General features: G+C 41.4%; 1 protein-coding gene across 1 annotated transcript in view; it reads left to right on the top strand.

Moving 5' to 3' along the window:
* Window positions 1-11118: 11118 nt before the first annotated feature.
* The window catches only part of LOC137297034 (aminoacylase-1A-like), a 30687-nt gene continuing 23149 nt past the window's right edge, over window positions 11119-18656 (top strand). The window contains exons 1-2 of the mRNA XM_067828984.1: window positions 11119-11194; window positions 18124-18188. Of these exons, the coding sequence (XP_067685085.1) occupies window positions 11122-11194; window positions 18124-18188 (138 nt within the window). The 5' untranslated portion in view covers window positions 11119-11121. The remainder of the gene's footprint in view (window positions 11195-18123; window positions 18189-18656) is intronic.

Genomic DNA, 18656 nt, shown 5'->3' with positions numbered 1-18656 from the left:
ATCTAAATTAATTTATAGCACAGTTGCCCAGAGCATGAGGAGGTGTTTCCCCTCGACATTCCAGAACCCAGTGATCATGGGTTTGAATCTGGTTCACAGGTTTGTTTCTGGGTTTGTCAGCACCATACTATTATGGGTTTCACTACCCATATAAGCACCTCAGATATGTATCACTTCTGGTTTTCCTTCTACATTAGGGGTAGCCAAGTGATTAAAGCCTTCACTCGTCACACCTAACATCCTGGTTCAATTCCTGTGTGAAGCCCATTTCTGGTGTCCCCCATTGTTATATTGCTGGAATATTGCTGAAATCAGCATAAAACAAAAAACCTCGCTCGCTCACTCACTCACCTATAATATTAATCTGGCTCACTGTGTTCAACATATGCAACATACATAGGCAACTTGTTAAAATGTTATCCACCTTGTTGAAAAAGGTTTCATCGCATTGCAGAATACAGACATTGACAATATTCTAAATTCCTGATCAGTACTTAGTAATAATATACATATGCTGATCCATTGGGTCATGTTTATGTATATTGAAGAATGGAAATAAATATAAAAACTTCAGAGTTGAATGAGATGATTTCTGAAGGTGTCCTCAAAGAGATTGGAGGTCAACTGCAGACATTGCTTAGCACTGTTCTTTATGTTCAGGGGCTGTGGGTATAGCCTAGTGGTAAAAGTGTTCATCACATAGAAGACCCAGGTTTGATTCCCCACATGGGTACAATCTTTCAAGAGAAATGGGCTTTACACATTGTACCCATGTGGGGAATCGAATCTGGGTCTTTGGCGTGATGAGCGAAAGCTTAACCACTCAGCCATCTTACCGCCCGCTTACATGATAAAAATATTTCATATTCACTTGTTATGTAATATGTTCACTTGATGGAGACGTTTTCTGGCATTTAAGAAAAATAGAAAAATAAACAATCGGATAATCAGGAACTCGACAAACCATCTCTACGGATTCGAACCCAAGCCGTTTGAGGTGTAACTCGTACCCGAATGTTGGACAAGGCGTGCCCATTCGTATCTTAACAACTGAATTGATTGATTGATTGTTTAACGCGGCACTCTGCAATATCCCAGCTGTATGGCAGCAGTCAGTAAATAATCAAGTCTGGACCAGACAATCCAGTGATCAACAACATGAGCATCGCTCTACGCAACTGGGATACGATGACGTGTCAACCAAGTCAGCGAGCCTGAGAACCCGATCACATTACTCTGAACAGCTCGATGCTTCTCACCAAGAAAACCGAATCCTAAACATAATCAAATAATATGTAATTTCCGGAGAGGATGTTTCAGACTGAGGATGTTGTGTCAGGTCCTTTGATGAATTCAGAATTTAAACCAGGAAGGAAATATTAAGTATTTATGGCTTGCATACGGATGCACCATACCCTAGTACCCTAACATTGAAGACGGAAAGTACAAAAATTATATTTATTTTTTTGAAGAAATATATGATTAATCTACTTATTTACAGCCACGATTACATCAAAGAAAGTTAATCCGATCTTGGTCAAAATATCACAGGAGTGAGTTCAAAGCTTACAAATTATTGAAACAGTGCCCCCAGATGACCAGGGCCTCCTTTCACAAAGCGCTAAGGTGATCGTAAGTCACCAAGGTAACCTCAGTGCAATGTTGAAGAATGGGAGTTAGGTTAACCTTAGTAAAGGTTCCCCAGACCTCCTGACGACTTAACATCCAAATATTGACCAGTCGATACCACAGTAATGAATGACTTCTAAGAGTACTGAGTTTGCCTCTACGCCGCCTTAAGCTATATATCGCAACATCACGACACGGAAGAGACAAGAGAAATAAGCTTCACGCATTGTAATCATGTGGGGAATTGCAGCCGAGTCTTCAGGGTGACGAGAGGGCGCATTAACCATCGCCCCATATAATAAATAAATGTTTGAAATGGTAGTATGTTTGAATTGGGTTCGAGTCTTCCAAAACTGGGTACGAGTCAACCAGATGTGTGTAAAGCCCACCAAATATGGTACGAGCGCTCATAAGAGGTACAAATATGTCAAATTTTGGTACGAGCTTTCTTGTCACCAGATAGCTATTTTCACGTTTATTGAGACTCTTTTCTGTCGTATTTGAATTCCCTTTTCACATGACAGTGATATTTTAGGGTTGAAATGTATTTATATTTCTTATTTTTGTTTTTAAATCAAGGCCGAAGGGAATTTCTTACATGAATTCTGCAATGGGCCAAGAGGCGCCTTTCACGCAGCAGCCTTTACTAAGGTTAACTTCAACTCCCATTCTTTAATATTGCATGAAGGTTACCTTACTGCTAGACGCATATTAAATAATCCTGCGCGCTAAACGCATGTGTGACAAGAGAGGCGGTACAACGAATTGGGCGAGTACACTTGGCTGCTACAGGTAGCTTGACGATTATGCACGTGCAATACATGCTAATCGTGACATGAAATCAACACCGCTCCTGATTAACACCTGTCTCGCTACTGTTTTACACCTGCCTCAATACTGTTAAACAGATTTCAGTTGTAGTACAAAATGTCCAAGTTAGTAAAACATGGGCAAATAGTTCATTCTCAGGCAAGGGAGATAGGATACAATGTTATCATGTATATGGACAAAAATTGTGCAACCAAAGCAGATTCTGTTTTACAAACTAGCCTTGCTACTAGACTCTCAACGGCAACTTTAAAGCGCATTAAGACAGAAGGTGGTAGGAGTGCGAGTGGACCTACATTTATCAGTCCCACAAAGGTGCGAAAACCCAAAACTTGCAGTTACAAACTTGATGATTTCGACCGGTGTGCAGTCCGTCAATTTGTACAAAGTTTATATGGTGTAAAAAAAACAACAACCCACTCTGAATACGATGTATGATATGTCAATTCGTTGGGATTGTACCTGTTCCCAAATCGAGTGTGCTATAACAATTCATGCGTGAAACGCACGGGGAAAATGAACTTCTCGATATTTATCAGACAACCTGTCTCCCTCTTGTTTCAAGTGGATCGTTCTGTGGAGCGTTCCCAAGTATGCAAATTGGGGTCATTTGTCAGGTCGTGGATCATCTTATATGTGTTTACCAGTAGTGACTAACAATAACTTTAGTGCTTTGTGACAGGAGGCCCAGGCCTTTTTAAAAGCATTAATGGATGCTAGATTGAAGAAGATAAACTGATCTGAGTTATCTGACTCGTGTAAATGAGCTCTAATGATTTTGAAATAGTACCGCTAAAACAGTGCAGGATGGCCGTTACGCTCAGATCCTTGACACACTGTTTAAGTGCGGCTTAAGTAAGGGAGATACGGCAGCCGAGTCGGTCAAGTGTTGGATCATCTCCCTGTAGAACTGGGTTCAATGCCCTGTACGGAAATAACGTGTGAAGCTCATTCTTAGAGTATGTGGCATATGGCTAAAGCTAAAATCAAAGTCTGTGACATTGTTTTTACAGTGCTAAAATAATCGATTCTATGTGCGCTTTGGTGATTTTGAAGTATACCTCTAAAACAGCAACTTCTAAGTGTGCCAGTGTGGGTGTTTTTTTAAAAAAATGCCGCTGAAAAAGCTAGTTGTAGTTGTGCCCCTATTTTGAAATAATGCCACTAAAACAGCTAATTGTAAGGGTGCTCATATGATGTTGGAATAATACAAGAGCAACTAGTTGTCAATGTGCCCTTATAAGTTTAAAATAATTCCTCTGAAACAGTTCCAAATGAGCGCCAATGATTTTGGAATAGTACCGATAAAATAGCTGCTTCATGTGTGCCCTTATGAGGTTAAAATAATACCGCTAAAACAGATGACACTTAGTACGCCCTTCGTATATTTCAGTACGTCACCTGATGATACTGCAGTAGTACAGCTAAAACGGGCATAAAAATCATTCTCAGTGGGATACCGGCCTTCCCAATCACACAGCTGCAAGGAGGTCCCTATTCACCAAGTATAAATAGATGATTTTATAGATTGGTAGGTCCCACGTATCAGTGTCTCAGAGTTAAAGGTAAGGGGTGTACCACTGACTGAATCAGCTGTCAATCACCCGTATGGGTTAAGAGGAAATCAACACGTTCGGCATTGATCAACTGGTTAAACGGTATCTGAGCGTTTGGTTCCAGCCCCTTGCACGATTGGTGTGTAATGACATTGGGGTGACATGTGTTGAGATTAATGATCGCAATATTGACTTAACCTTTACCAGCTGACAAAAGAAATGCGTGTGTAATGTTAACTGGAAGTAATATTTGACAACGATAGTTAACATCAAATAGACCCTGTGTGTCTTATTTCATAGTCAGTAGTCCGACCTGTTGTGCAGTCTCTGAGTAAATCCAATATACTAAATGTCTGAAACAACGATTTACGGAACGACAGCCTGCTCTCTAGCCTCACTACAAGGCTGTGCTGAATCCTAAGCCAGAGGATGCATAGTAATTTTGTCCTTTGAAGAGGCACAGTACAGTATTGCACTCGGAAATATTCCAGCAATATGGCAGCAGTCTGTAAATAATGGAGGCTGAATCAGACAATCAAGTGATCAGCATGAGCATCGATCTGCGCAACTGGGATACGATGACATGCGTCAACCAAGTCAGCGAGCCTGACCACCCGATCCTATCACCCTTCTCTTACGACACGCATGTGTTGCTGAGGGCCATTATTACAACCCGGATCTTCACGGGTGTCGCCTGTCGCCTATCGCCTCTAACAAGCATGGGTTTCTTATGATACCTATACACTGTACCAGCAATAGATACAACAGTTCTCCTCGATAACTATATTCAGTCCAAGTGTACCTTGTTAAAACTCTTTGTGTGAACGCGGTGGTCTGAACGAACACCATGTGTGAAAATCAATACTATTGCATGTCAGAATCTACTGATCGAAATCGAGAAATATATATGTAAACATATTTACCTACGTAGCACTCCAGGCGTTACTACCTCGGAATGAAGATACTCAAAACACAATATACTTATTGGCAAAGCGGGCTTTCGGTTTTCTGTTTTTGTTCTCTTAACTTTTTGCTGGTTTTTGTTTGTTTGTTTGTTTTGTTTTGTTTTGTGTGTTGTTTTCTGTTGGGGGGGTGGGGGTATTTTTTTTGTTTTGGTTTATTTGTTTTCTTTTGTTTTGGGGTTTTTTTTGTATTTTTGGGTTGTCTTGATATGGTTTTTCTTCTTTTTTTCTCTTATTTTGATTCTCTTCGTATATTTTTAGCTGTTTTTTTTTGTTTGTTTGTTTTTTTGGGGGGTGAGGTGAGGGGGATGGGTTAGTGCTGGGGGTTATCAATATTAATTTGGTTTTTTGTTTGTTTTGTTTTGGTTTGGTTTTGGTTTTTTGCTTTTTTGTTGCTGTTTTTTTTTTTGTTTTGTTTTTTTTTTTTGGGGGGTGTTTGTTTTTTGTTTTGTTTTTGTTTTTGTTTTTTGTTGTTTGTTTTGGGGGTTTTTTTGGTTTGTTTGGGTTTTTTGTTATTGTTGTTTTGTTATGTGACGAACTTCGACTATCACGAAATAACGTTAATGTTTCCTGCAAATTTGTTAGAACTTTACTTTACTTAACATCAACATCCAAACATATTCAGGTTAAGATGATCTCATTTGGAAATACAAGGTCGGACTCACGACGCCACAACGTGACTTGACTTAAATAAATACAGATCCGACAGTGTGCGTGGAGCCATTGTACTCGTACAATAGTCATGCTTTGTCCCGACCCCTGACAACATCAGGCAGAGCTACCCCACGATCGTATATCAATAATTACCCAGGCACTTCCAATAACTGAAGACTGGACTGAGGTTACAATGGACAGGATACGCCATCACGTGACAAGGCGTGACATGGGTCACAGTATTCACACTTCGACCTGGCACATTGAAGTCACGTAATTGTTCATGGGCCTGACAATATCCTCTAGCCATCTTTACAAAATGCATTGAGAGTCAAACTCATTCATTCTTTACAGGGCTGTACAGCAGGCCTAACGGTTCTCACTAGGAGCATGGTTTAACACTCTAGAGCAGTATTCCAGATATTCCAGGTCGTGTCGGCTTAATGGTAGGGGAAAGCCGGAAAAATACAGGTTTTAGAAATTTAACGCTCTTGTGAAACCCAAGGCTAAAGGCCAAAAAGCTAAAAATACAATCAGGACCAATCGAGGATTCGAACCCATGACGAATAGTTTCCGGGAGCCAAGCGAAGCAACTCAAGCGAATTCGGGAACCGCCCGTGCTCCAATACAACCCTTAGTGTGCTTTAATATATCATTCTCGGTGTTTCATGTGAATTCCTCCGTCATACTTACTAACAACCATTGATAAAAAAATACAGCAGGTGTTGATATGCACTATCAGTATTTAACTGATTTACATATACATATACTATATACATTCCTCCGACAAAACGATGTGCAGTAGCAATGTTCGTAGAGTGTCCATGTTAATATTTCCAGTCTCGCAGATATTTGCCTTGGGTTCAAATAGCATGCTGTCAGGTAGACATTCACGCAGTTTCAATTGACAGGTCTTGTAGAATATGTAACAATGCTGAAGAGAAACATAAATATGGGAAACAACTGTTCATGCAATGTGTCTTGTATAGTTATTTATCGGCAGGTTCATGTGACATGTTCCAGATGTTCTGTAAAATGATTCCTGCATGTTATAAACTGGTAGTAGAACAGAACATGTCATGCAACATGTCAGTGGATGAGTTAGTTTAGTTTTTTGCCGCATTATGGAAATATCACAACAACAGCCTGGGTAACAAATGGGCTTCACACACAGTTCCCTTGTGAAGTGGAATCCGGACGAGTTGGTGCTGTAGCCACAGTGCTGTGTACACCCCACCGCAGGAGTAGGCAACGCATTGTAGTGATTTAGATTTTACAAATCTGTAAATTTTACTCGTTCTCGTCATATGCCATCGGTGATTATTGCTTTCTTACACATCGAAATGAAAGTTATACTAAGCACTGGAGAAAAAAAAATAAGAATTTTAATAATTTAATTTACGCAACTACGGAAATGTTATTTAGTCAATTTTTTTTCAAATAAACTGTGACAAAATATTGCTTCCTCGTCTTTGCTTGTGCAATGGAAATATGCTTACCTGAAAATTCCGTTAAAGCTCTCCTTCCTTTTAAAGTCTTGCTTTGGAAGCACACACTTGTCACATTAAACGAAGTTTTGCACTCTGTGTTCTTTTAAGCACTAGCTTCTTGGACCATTCTTCACACATAATTACTGTTATTCAAACACTCTTTACTGTATCACATTTCCTACACAAACAAAGGTTCGCGTGATTAACGAGACGAAATTCTTCAATTTTCATACCACGAAGTAGCGGCCATTCTTGGCGAAGCCTGTCAAAGTCGGTGACTTTCAGGAAGGAAATAGCTTGTAACAATGCCTTTGATTGTTGCCACTGTAAGCATCATGGACTGAAATGATATGGAGCACTGCTGTCTAGTCTAGCGTTAGATCGTGATTCGGTCTCAGATTACAAAAGCCGTTTAACTGTTTCCCTTCATTGCTGACTTGACGCGGTGTCCGAGAATATATATAGTCACTGAAGGTTTTGTATGGGTTTGTCGAACGTTATTTCATTTAAAAATATAAAAAGATATAATTCTCAAAACAAATCTAAATGCAGCCCAGAATAATCATGAATTTCCAGGAGGTAAGAAAATCCAGAATTAAACAAACAGTCTAGACTTGAATGGGACTCCTATTTAGTTAATTCCTCATGGCCTGTCAAACAGAGTAGTGTGTGTGGCTTTCCGCACGAATTGTATTATTATAGCTGTGAGACAGTTAACAAGTAAATATCTAGACGGCTTAAGTCATAAGAAACTAAACACGTTTCACAGTAGAGCACCCGTGTTGAGAATCGAACCCGGGTCTTAGGGGTTCTTGCGAATGTTTTAACCACTAGGCTATCACGCCAGGGCATTGATAAACACAGATCTGCAATGCACTGGTTTGAAACAAACTTTTGTGCGTAAATGGTTTGAAACAAATCTTACATATAACGTTGACAAGGACTGTCTTCCTGACCCGTGAAGGTCCCATAGTAGAATAGGCCTTCAGCAACCCATGCTTGCCACAGAAGGGATCGGGCGGTCAGGCTCGCTGACTTGACTGACACATGTCATCGGTTCCCATTTGTGCAGATCAATGCTCGTGTGGTTCATCACTGGATTGTCTGGTCCAGACTCGATTATTTACAGACAGCTGCCATATAGTTGGAATATTGCTGAGTGCGGCGTAAAACTAAATTCTCTCACTAACTCACTGTCTTCCTTCTTTATCTTAACACAATTGCGTACATCGATGTTCATGCTGTTGATCACTGGATTGCCTGTCCGGACTCGATTATGTACAGACCGCCGCCATATACTGGCGAATATATTGATGAGTCAACCAACTTAATCCCGACAGATGCCAGTCTAAGTAAACTTAGTCTTAGTGTTATTCGTTATACTCCTACACTGAGTCTAAGGGAAGGCTTGTAACGAATAAAACTGAGGCTAAGTTTACTTAGACTCAACAGATGCATACTTGGTCTAATCGCTGAACGGTTTAAACAATGACGATGAAACTCGACTAACAGGTTGCCTCCCCTCTCTATATCGCTTACTTTAGTTAGTGTTATATCACGGACACAATCCGGACGACTCGCAATCCGGACGAATTTGCTGAGAACGTAACCGTCCGGATTAACGCGGCTTCACTGTAGATGACGTATATATTTACTCAAAGCTCGACTCCTTTGTACTCTCACATATCAGTTCGATGCTCATGATATCAAGCACTAGATTGCCATGTTGTTTTACAACAAAGGAACCCCACATCAGACCGACACCTATCGAACCAAAACACTGTTTTAAAGTAGCGTTATCGTTAAATCCAATTACCTTAGTCACTTATAATCAGATTCGGGTTAGAACTGATCTTCAATAACCCATGCTTGTTAAAGGCGACTGATGGGATCGGGTGGTCGCTGATTTGGTTGTTACATATCTTCGGTTCCCAGCTGCTGAGATCGCTCATGCTGTCGATCACTGGATTGCCTGGTCCAGACTCAATTATTTACAAATATAATAGCTGGAACATTGCTGAGTGCGGCGTAAAACTCAACTCACTCACTCAAGTTTCTGTCCTGGCGGAAGTATGAAAATCAGCGTGCAGTTTCATATAAATGTCTTTTATTCTATATCTACGTTGCAAGATGTTTTGAAGAACCTTAACGACTACACAGCATCAAATCTAAAGGGCCCTTAATTAAAATATCCATCTCCACGGAAGTTAAAATTCAAGTCTTCAAGTTCGCGACAAACATTTAAAACACACATTATCATTTACAACCCAAACACTTCACATAACTTCTCCCACGTTAGGAAACTGCGCTCCTCCACTAAATGTTGACTGACTGGTTACATTCTTTTCTTAAGGGCTATTTTACATGCTCTGGTTGACTTTTGAGTGTCTTAAGTCAAGGCAGTATAAAGTATAGTAAGCTATATGTATAATGTAGCACTAGCAATAACTCTGATTGTGATACTAAAGTTTGGTGGTAGTTACCCAACAGTCCTGGGCTTCACACTTTGTATCCATGTGGGGACTCGAACCCGGGTCTACGGCTTGACGAGCGAACGATTTAACCACTAGGTTACCCCATCGTTCCTACCAACCCTTACGCGACACTGGACAAAACAGCACAAACATGAATATTTACATATACGGGGATGTGATTTAGTAAACCACCCTCTTGAACGACACGAGGAAATTTGTATTTGGCCCCGGTTCTGGTCGTATGTCATTCAATACAAGCGATATTACGACAGGGGAGACCAGAAATGGGCTTCACACATTGTACTCAAGTGGGGAATCGAATCCGGGTCTTCGAGCGAAAGCTATACCAGGCTAACCCGCCGTACTTAGTGCATCAAGAAGATGGATATATTAAAAATAATTAAAACATCATCCGTGGACTAGATCTATTGGGGCGTCTGGCAGGAAAACGAAAGGTACGAACACAGATCGCTCCATACTAACCATACTAAGAGACGTTAAAATTACTATGTTTTTACGCCGATTTCAGAAATACCCCAGCAATATTATGAGGGATGACACATTGTGTCAGTGTGTGAAATCTAACCCGATTCTGTGGCATGGTGAGGGAAAGCTTTAACCACATCGCCCAAAGAGATGTTAAAATATGATACTTATTGTTACCTTGCCTTGCGTTCGGCGCTAGGGAATAAAACAAGGACGTGTTCGACTGAGTCAGTATTGTGTGTCTCTTTAGGAATATTCATATCAATCAAAGGATAGCAATATGATGCAACTGGCATTAGTCTGTCCAAGCACAAGCACACCTCACCTGTACAGGTGCAGCAAAGTTTAAGAGTAGGAATGGCGCATTAAAGAAAGCTTACTATAATTTAGCAGTCGTGCCTATAAGTGTGAGTGAATATTGCTTTATGACGTATAGCAGCATTGCTTCCATTGGACGCGAGAAATCGAAGAAATTACGCACTGTTTAAACTTAATGTATTAATCATGTGCGTGCCAACAAAATATTAATAGGATAATAGCTGCTTATACCCTTAGAAATCTTAATTATAAAGCCGACTTAGATATAAGGAATAATTTTAAATTTCAAGAAAAATATTTGAAACATCCTCTATCACAACACTTCTTTGTTATTTTAATGCCTTCAACGAAGAAATGATTTATGCTTATTTTTATATATTGTTAGGAAAATAGAAAACGTCCGATGTGTTTCTGTAAAACTCATTCAAAATAATAGTATATGAATGTATTTTGGACCAGTGTCACTATACTTAATAAGGCAAATATTAAGAAAGGTATGAAATCATAATATATGTCCATATAAAAATATGTAATTTTCATGCTGAGTATGTTAACAACATTTGTAAATTATACCTCTAGAGCTGTCGCTGATGATGCATTACCCACACAAAATCAAAAACAAGAGTTAGCTCCCTTACTAGCATTACAGGGGAGGTAAGTCAATACTGATCGTTAAAAAGTTAGCAGTACTCGTCCTAGATTAACAGACAGAAAACTACCAGAGATGGAGAATCCAGCAGTGACAGTTTTCAGAAATTACCTGAGGATAAAGTCTGTGCAGCCAGATGTTGATTACTGTAAGTATCCGTCTCTCTTCCCTTGCACTCCACGTGTTTACGTTTAAAGAAAATGTGCAAGCGAGCACATGTCCCAGTGTAAGCCACGCCCACTTTATTGAAAGTCATAGAGTGCCCCTACAAGTCATTCATCTATGCAGGTACATGTCTTTGAGCCGAGTCCTACTTTTCTGTACCTTAACCTTGACCTAGAATCAAGTACAGACATGGCTTGCTCCTGTCTTGTCTATGTAAATAGTAATTCGTTTGATCATGAAATCTTCTGATGAGGTTGAACAGAGACAATATGTTATATTGTCTCAGTTCAGCCAGATCAGAAGATTATTACATGACCTCTGGGCTGAAGAACAGGGATTCATGGATCATAAAATACAAATTTTAAGATGTATTTATTTGTGTGCTTGTGCGAATCAATGCAGTTAATGTCAAAACATCTAATCCACTGGACCAAATTATGAAACAACTCGTACTGAATTCCCAAAGAAATAAATTGACATAACATTTACTTTAAGACTAATTTATGACTTTTTTGGTTTTGATTTGTCATGTTATCAGAACAACATAGCCAAAACATCATCTACTGAATTCTGAAAATAAATTTTAATATCTAAGCTGTCCTTATTATGTTCAGTCCCATATAGCTGTTATAGATAATATATACACATTGTACCTAAGTAGCGAATTGAACCCAGGTCTTCGGCATGGCGAGTGAACACTTAAACCACTTTGATGCCCCACATGTATCTTGTGAATGTATCTCAGGCATGTTGTTCTTGAAAATGAGCAATTTTCTATGTGGTTGCTTAAGAAATCAAGTCTGAATCAGGCAATCGTGTGATTAATATCATGAGCATCATTCTTAGAGCCTGACCACCAGAAAATCAAGTGGTTGACATCATGAGCACCCACATGCACAAATGGGTAGTGCATGATTTGTAGTTAGGTCCATTTGAAATTCTTCTATTGAAAACAAAAGTGATGAGGGAGGAATATTTTATGTAGTATTACTAAGGCTGTTACAATTCACTTCACTGAATCAAACTGTATACCTTTATGAATTCAAATTATTATTTGTTACCACTAGAATCAATATATTATTTTTATCGAGAAGTCTGTCTCATGAAGTTTGGTGTTATTCATCAACTGAGATATGCAGAATGGAACACATTTCAGACAGGCAGGACAATAGTCAACACTGACTATATACAGTGTATGAAACTCCTACAAAAAGACAGGAAGCCCACAGGGCTGATAACTAAAAAATGTTGTCGGCCCTGTTAACATGTAACCAGCCTGTATTAAATATAGGAAATTGGCACAAGGTGTTTAAAGAAAGTAATTAATGAATTACTTGTAGTGAGGTACATGTGCAAAAGCAAATTTAATAAAACCAGGACTTGGTGGTCACTGTTAATTCATTTAGTGTCACGGCCATCAGAAAAGAACAACATTATTCATTGGCAGAAAGAATTCCCTAGACCAGTCACATTTAGTGTTAGATAAATGGGCAGGCTGATCTGTGGAAGTTTGATTGATCATGAACTATACAGACATCATCTAGTTACCACAACTGTAAATTATTTTTAAAATTTTTCCTGTAGTCAATGACATGGTCAAGTATATAGCCTTGGAAAATGTATTGGCGCATAGGGCTGGCTATAAAATAAAGTTGTAAGCCCACCATGTACCTAGCAAGCAGCGGGCCGCCAGACAGACACTGTTTCATACATTGCTATTCAGGGTATTTTCTTTTTGCCACCACATATTGTTTGTGGATTAGAATTACTGGACCATACTAATCCTACTAACAAAGGGGATTAAAGCTATAGTCTGTAGCAGAAATACAAGCATGCTAGCGCTAAGTATCACAAGTATGCCAGCACATTTGTATGCTGGCACATATACGCATATGAGTAAATATAATTTGAAATCATGGTGACATTTTTAATTTTACAAATTTAACATCAGCAAATACATAAATAAGCATTAGAAACAGATATTGTTCAAATATACAAATATACAATAATTAATTATCTGACATATGTCATGAAATTGTAAATCAGCAAATATATAAACAAGCGTTAGAAATGGCACACTAGAAATAGATATTTATGTGCATTGTACATTATACATAAATACATTGACAATGCCACTAGATGGGAAACAAAATCACCACAAACAAGTGGTGAGATGCTACCAGTTCAGAGTCTTTGTTTGTCAAGGCCATTTCTTTTTTCAAGGTGCCAATGTTTCCTTCATTTTGGTCTCATGGAACCACCAGTCTCCAGCTGAAGAATCGTCACTTCACTACAGCTTCTGCCTTGATGATGTGTATCAATTTAAACATGTTTGGGTGGCTTGCAGCAATGTTTTCGAGTTTTGAATGCCACCCTTCCACATGATTGGTGGTTCCAAATAAGTCTCTCTCCTCACTCAGTCCAAAATTCTGTGACATAATCGGCAAAATCTGAAACAACGGGTTTGTCCATGTCCACATTTTCTAGAGCATCCAGCCAAAAGTCATCCATGTCACATATTCACATGATTGGAAGAGCTGCAGCAGGCCGCACAAACTGCTTGACATCGGGGTTGTTGTGGAAGGCTGTCTGGAGTCCCTAACATTGAGCACTCTTCCAGATAGCTTGCCTAAAATGGAACATACATCCAACTGGTACTGAAAGGTTGTTCGTGCAGCATTTTGAGCAGCTGCCTCAAAGACCATGAATATTGTTCCTGGTTGGAGTCAGATGTTGAGCAGCTGGGCTTTCTCCATGATCACCTGGAACAATCTGATGCCTGTTGTCAAGGAGAAGAGTGTACATGAGTGGAAACATTTTGCCATGAACACAAGCATGTATCATATAAATCTGATAGAACGGATTTGAACACATGTTGAATGTACCAAAAGTACATTTCTGCTGCAGTACAGAAGATCTTCAACCTGTTGTTGTCCTCAGAGTGCGGGAGTAAACTGTCTCTGGTTGTTGTCCTCAGAGTGGGGGAGGAAACTGTCTCTGGTTGTTGTCCTCAGAGTGCGGGAGGAAACTGTCTCTGGTTGTTGTCCTCAGAGTGCGGGAGGAAACTGTCCCTGGTTGTCCTCAGATTGGGGGAGGAAACTGTCTCTGGTTGTTGTCCTCAGAGTGCAGGAGGAAACTGTCTCTGGTTGTTGTCCTCAGAGTGGGGGAGGAAACTGTCTCTGGTTGTTGCCCTCAGAGCGCAGGAGGAAACTGTCTCTGGTTGTTGTCCTCAGAGCGCAGAAGGAAACTGTCTCTGGTTGTTGCCCTCAGAGTGCGGGAGGAAACTGTCACTGGTTGTTGTCCTCAGAGTGCGGGAGGAAACTGTCACTGGTTGTTGTCCTCAGAGTGCGGGAGGAAACTGTCACTGGTTGTTGTCCTCAGAGTGCGGGAGGAAACTGTCTCTGGTTGTTGACCTCAGAGCGCAGGAGGAAACTGTCACTGGTTGTTGTCCTCAGAGTGCAGGAGGAAACTGTCTTTGGTTGTTGTCCTCAGAGTGCAGGAGGAAACTGTCTGTGGTTGTTGTCCTCAGAGTGCGGGAGGAAACTGTCTCTGGTTGTTGTCCTCAGAGTGCGGGAGGAAACTGTCACTGGTTGTTGTCCTCAGAGTGCGGGAGGAAACTGTCACTGGTTGTTGTCCTCAGAGTGCGGGAGGAAACTGTCTCTGGTTGTTGACCTCAGAGTGCAGGAGGAAACTGTCTCTGGTTGTTGTCCTCAGAGTGCGGGAGGAAACTGTCTCTGGTTGTTGTCCTCAGAGTGCGGGAGGAAACTGTCTCTGGTTGTTGTCCTCAGAGTGCAGGAGGAAACTGTCACTGGTTGTTGTCCTCAGAGAGCAGGAGGAAACTGTCTTTGGTTGTTGTCCTCAGAGTGCAGGAGGAAACTGTCTTTGGTTGTTGTCCTCAGAGTGCGGGAGGAAACTGTCTCTGGTTGTTGCCCTCAGAGTGCGGGAGGAAACTGTCTCTGGTTGTTGCCCTCAGAGTGCGGGAGTAAACTGTCTCTGGTTGTTGTCCTCAGAGTGCAGGAGGAAACTGTCTGTGGTTGTTGTCCTCAGAGTGCAGGAGGAAACTGTCTCTGGTTGTTGTCCCCAGAGTGCAGGAGGAAACTGTCTCTGGTTGTTGCCCTCAGAGTGGGGGAGGAAACTGTCTCTGGTTGTTGTCCTCAGAGTGCGGGAGTAAACTGTCTTTGGTTGTTGTCCTCAGAGTGGGGGAGGAAACTGTCTCTGGTTGTTGTCCTCAGAGTGGGGGAGGAAACTGTCTCTGGTTGTTGCCCTCAGAGTGGGGGAGGAAACTGTCTCTGGTTGTTGTCCTCAGAGTGCGGGAGGAAACTGTCTCTGGTTGTTGTCCTCAGAGTGCGGGAGGAAACTGTCCCTGGTTGTCCTCAGATTGGGGGAGGAAACTGTCTCTGGTTGTTGTCCTCAGAGTGCAGGAGGAAACTGTCTCTGGTTGTTGTCCTCAGAGTGGGGGAGGAAACTGTCTCTGGTTGTTGCCCTCAGAGCGCAGGAGGAAACTGTCTCTGGTTGTTGTCCTCAGAGCGCAGAAGGAAACTGTCTCTGGTTGTTGCCCTCAGAGTGCGGGAGGAAACTGTCACTGGTTGTTGTCCTCAGAGTGCGGGAGGAAACTGTCACTGGTTGTTGTCCTCAGAGTGCGGGAGGAAACTGTCACTGGTTGTTGTCCTCAGAGTGCGGGAGGAAACTGTCTCTGGTTGTTGACCTCAGAGCGCAGGAGGAAACTGTCACTGGTTGTTGTCCTCAGAGTGCAGGAGGAAACTGTCTTTGGTTGTTGTCCTCAGAGTGCAGGAGGAAACTGTCTGTGGTTGTTGTCCTCAGAGTGCGGGAGGAAACTGTCTCTGGTTGTTGTCCTCAGAGTGCGGGAGGAAACTGTCACTGGTTGTTGTCCTCAGAGTGCGGGAGGAAACTGTCACTGGTTGTTGTCCTCAGAGTGCGGGAGGAAACTGTCTCTGGTTGTTGACCTCAGAGTGCAGGAGGAAACTGTCTCTGGTTGTTGTCCTCAGAGTGCGGGAGGAAACTGTCTCTGGTTGTTGTCCTCAGAGTGCGGGAGGAAACTGTCTCTGGTTGTTGTCCTCAGAGTGCAGGAGGAAACTGTCACTGGTTGTTGTCCTCAGAGAGCAGGAGGAAACTGTCTTTGGTTGTTGTCCTCAGAGTGCAGGAGGAAACTGTCTTTGGTTGTTGTCCTCAGAGTGCGGGAGGAAACTGTCTCTGGTTGTTGCCCTCAGAGTGCGGGAGGAAACTGTCTCTGGTTGTTGCCCTCAGAGTGCGGGAGTAAACTGTCTCTGGTTGTTGTCCTCAGAGTGCAGGAGGAAACTGTCTGTGGTTGTTGTCCTCAGAGTGCAGGAGGAAACTGTCTCTGGTTGTTGTCCCCAGAGTGCAGGAGGAAACTGTCTCTGGTTGTTGCCCTCAGAGTGGGGGAGGAAACTGTCTCTGGTTGTTGTCCTCAGAGTGCGGGAGTAAACTGTCTTTGGTTGTTGTCCTCAGAGTGGGGGAGGAAACTGTCTCTGGTTGTTGTCCTCAGAGTGGGGGAGGAAACTGTCTCTGGTTGTTGCCCTCAGAGTGGGGGAGGAAACTGTCTCTGGTTGTTGTCCTCAGAGTGGGGGAGTAAACTGTCTTTGGTTGTTGTCCTCAGAGTGGGGGAGGAAACTGTCTCTGGTTGTTGCTCTCAGAGTGGGGGAGGAAACTGTCTCTGGTTGTTGTCGTCAGAGTGGGGGAGGAAACTGTCTCTGGTTGTTGCTCTCAGAGTGGGGGAGGAAACTGTCTCTGGTTGTTGTCCTCAGAGTGGGGGAGGAAACTGTCTCTGGTTGTTGTCTTCTTACAGTTGATGTCAGGCTGATGTCTGATCCTGGAGTTGGTAGAAGTGGTAGCACCTATTAAGGAACAAGTCCACCTTGACTTTGGCATCATCTGCTACATGGTTGTGAAGGTTTCTGTACGTTTTAACAATGTACATAATATGTCAACATGGCTTTGCTACTGTTTCATTGTAAATACTGAAAATTGTATCTGCTGCAGACTTGATATGGTGATCGTTATTCAATATTCATGATGTATTGATTATATTCGGCTCACACCATAATTATGGTATTTTTTTCCCACCATAAGCTACTAGTAGATACGTAGACACACACTGAACTCAGCCTGTAATATAAGGTGAATTGTCAGTGAGATTCATCACTGTCTCTTGTCTCCTAGTTTGTATAAGAGGCAAAATAACAGTGAGCATGCCTGTCAGTCAATGCGTCTGTGTGATGGGTTTCTGTGTTACTCTTGGAGATCGGGAAGAAAGTTGTGGGAGAAAAGTGAGGGTGATCAGTCACAATTTTGACCAGGAAAATAGTCAAAGGATATAAGTCACGATAAATGTTCATTATCTGTTTAATATGTTGAATTATGATCATATGTCACTGGATTCTTATCCTATTCTGGTGCAGATCCTGATATACAGATCTGTCAACTAGTGAACAAGTGACTTTATAGGATTTTAGACTTTTTACATTTTTCATGTTTTCATTGCACAAGTTTGAGTGCACTAATAATGTGCTGAGGGGTCAGTTTACAAGTAAGTTGTTATGTTCTTATTACACTTGTTTTACCAGAACTATCCATTTCTGAGCATATGTTTTGTGTGAATGCCTGAGAATTCTCCTTTGTTTTGCTCAGCATCAATAATTTCCACTAACAGAAACATTCTGTGTCTATTGGGGGCAGTGGGGGTTACCTAGTGGTCAAAGTGTTTGCTTTTCACACCAAAAACCTGGGTTCAATTACTCATTTTGGTACATTGTGTGAAGCCCATTTCTGTGATATTCCTGGAATATTGCTAAAAACGATGTTAAACCAAACTCACTCACTCACTCACTCACTCACTCACTCACTCACTATCTTTTTGTCTAATGACTCTTACAGGTGAGACTACAGCTTTTCTGACAGATCTGGCAAAGGATATTGGTCTAGAATGCAAAGTTGTAGAGGTAAGTTTTAATCATCCATGAAACCTGAACATTTACATGTATGTTTGTAGGTTTCAAGGTCAGAAGGGATGCTGTTCAGTTAACAGCTTCATCTGTTTATATCAACCAATGTTTTTTCTTGTCCAGATCCCATAAGAAAGTATTTTTTTTCCTTGCTGCAAATACCTGCAGAATTGCTGAAGTAGCATAAAGCAACATTACCCACTCACTGACTCTTGTCCAGAGTTGACCATTGTGTAGTGTGGAGTATAATTGTATATCAATACAGCAGTACTGTCCTGTATCACGATACGAGGATTATGATACACTACAATTTACGGGGACAATTTAAGCATTGCATTGCATTGCATTGCATTGCATTGCATTGCATTGCATTGCATTGCATTGCATTGCATTGCATTCAACCAGCTTATTGAAGATTCTCAAGGTACTCTTATGGCACCTTTGTTAGGCACCTATAAATGCAGA

Source organism: Haliotis asinina, chromosome 9 (assembly GCF_037392515.1).
Source record: "Haliotis asinina isolate JCU_RB_2024 chromosome 9, JCU_Hal_asi_v2, whole genome shotgun sequence".
Taxonomy (NCBI): domain Eukaryota; kingdom Metazoa; phylum Mollusca; class Gastropoda; order Lepetellida; family Haliotidae; genus Haliotis; species Haliotis asinina.
The sequence above is the reverse complement of the archived record's forward strand: the minus strand, read 5'-3'. Positions and strand labels throughout refer to the sequence as shown.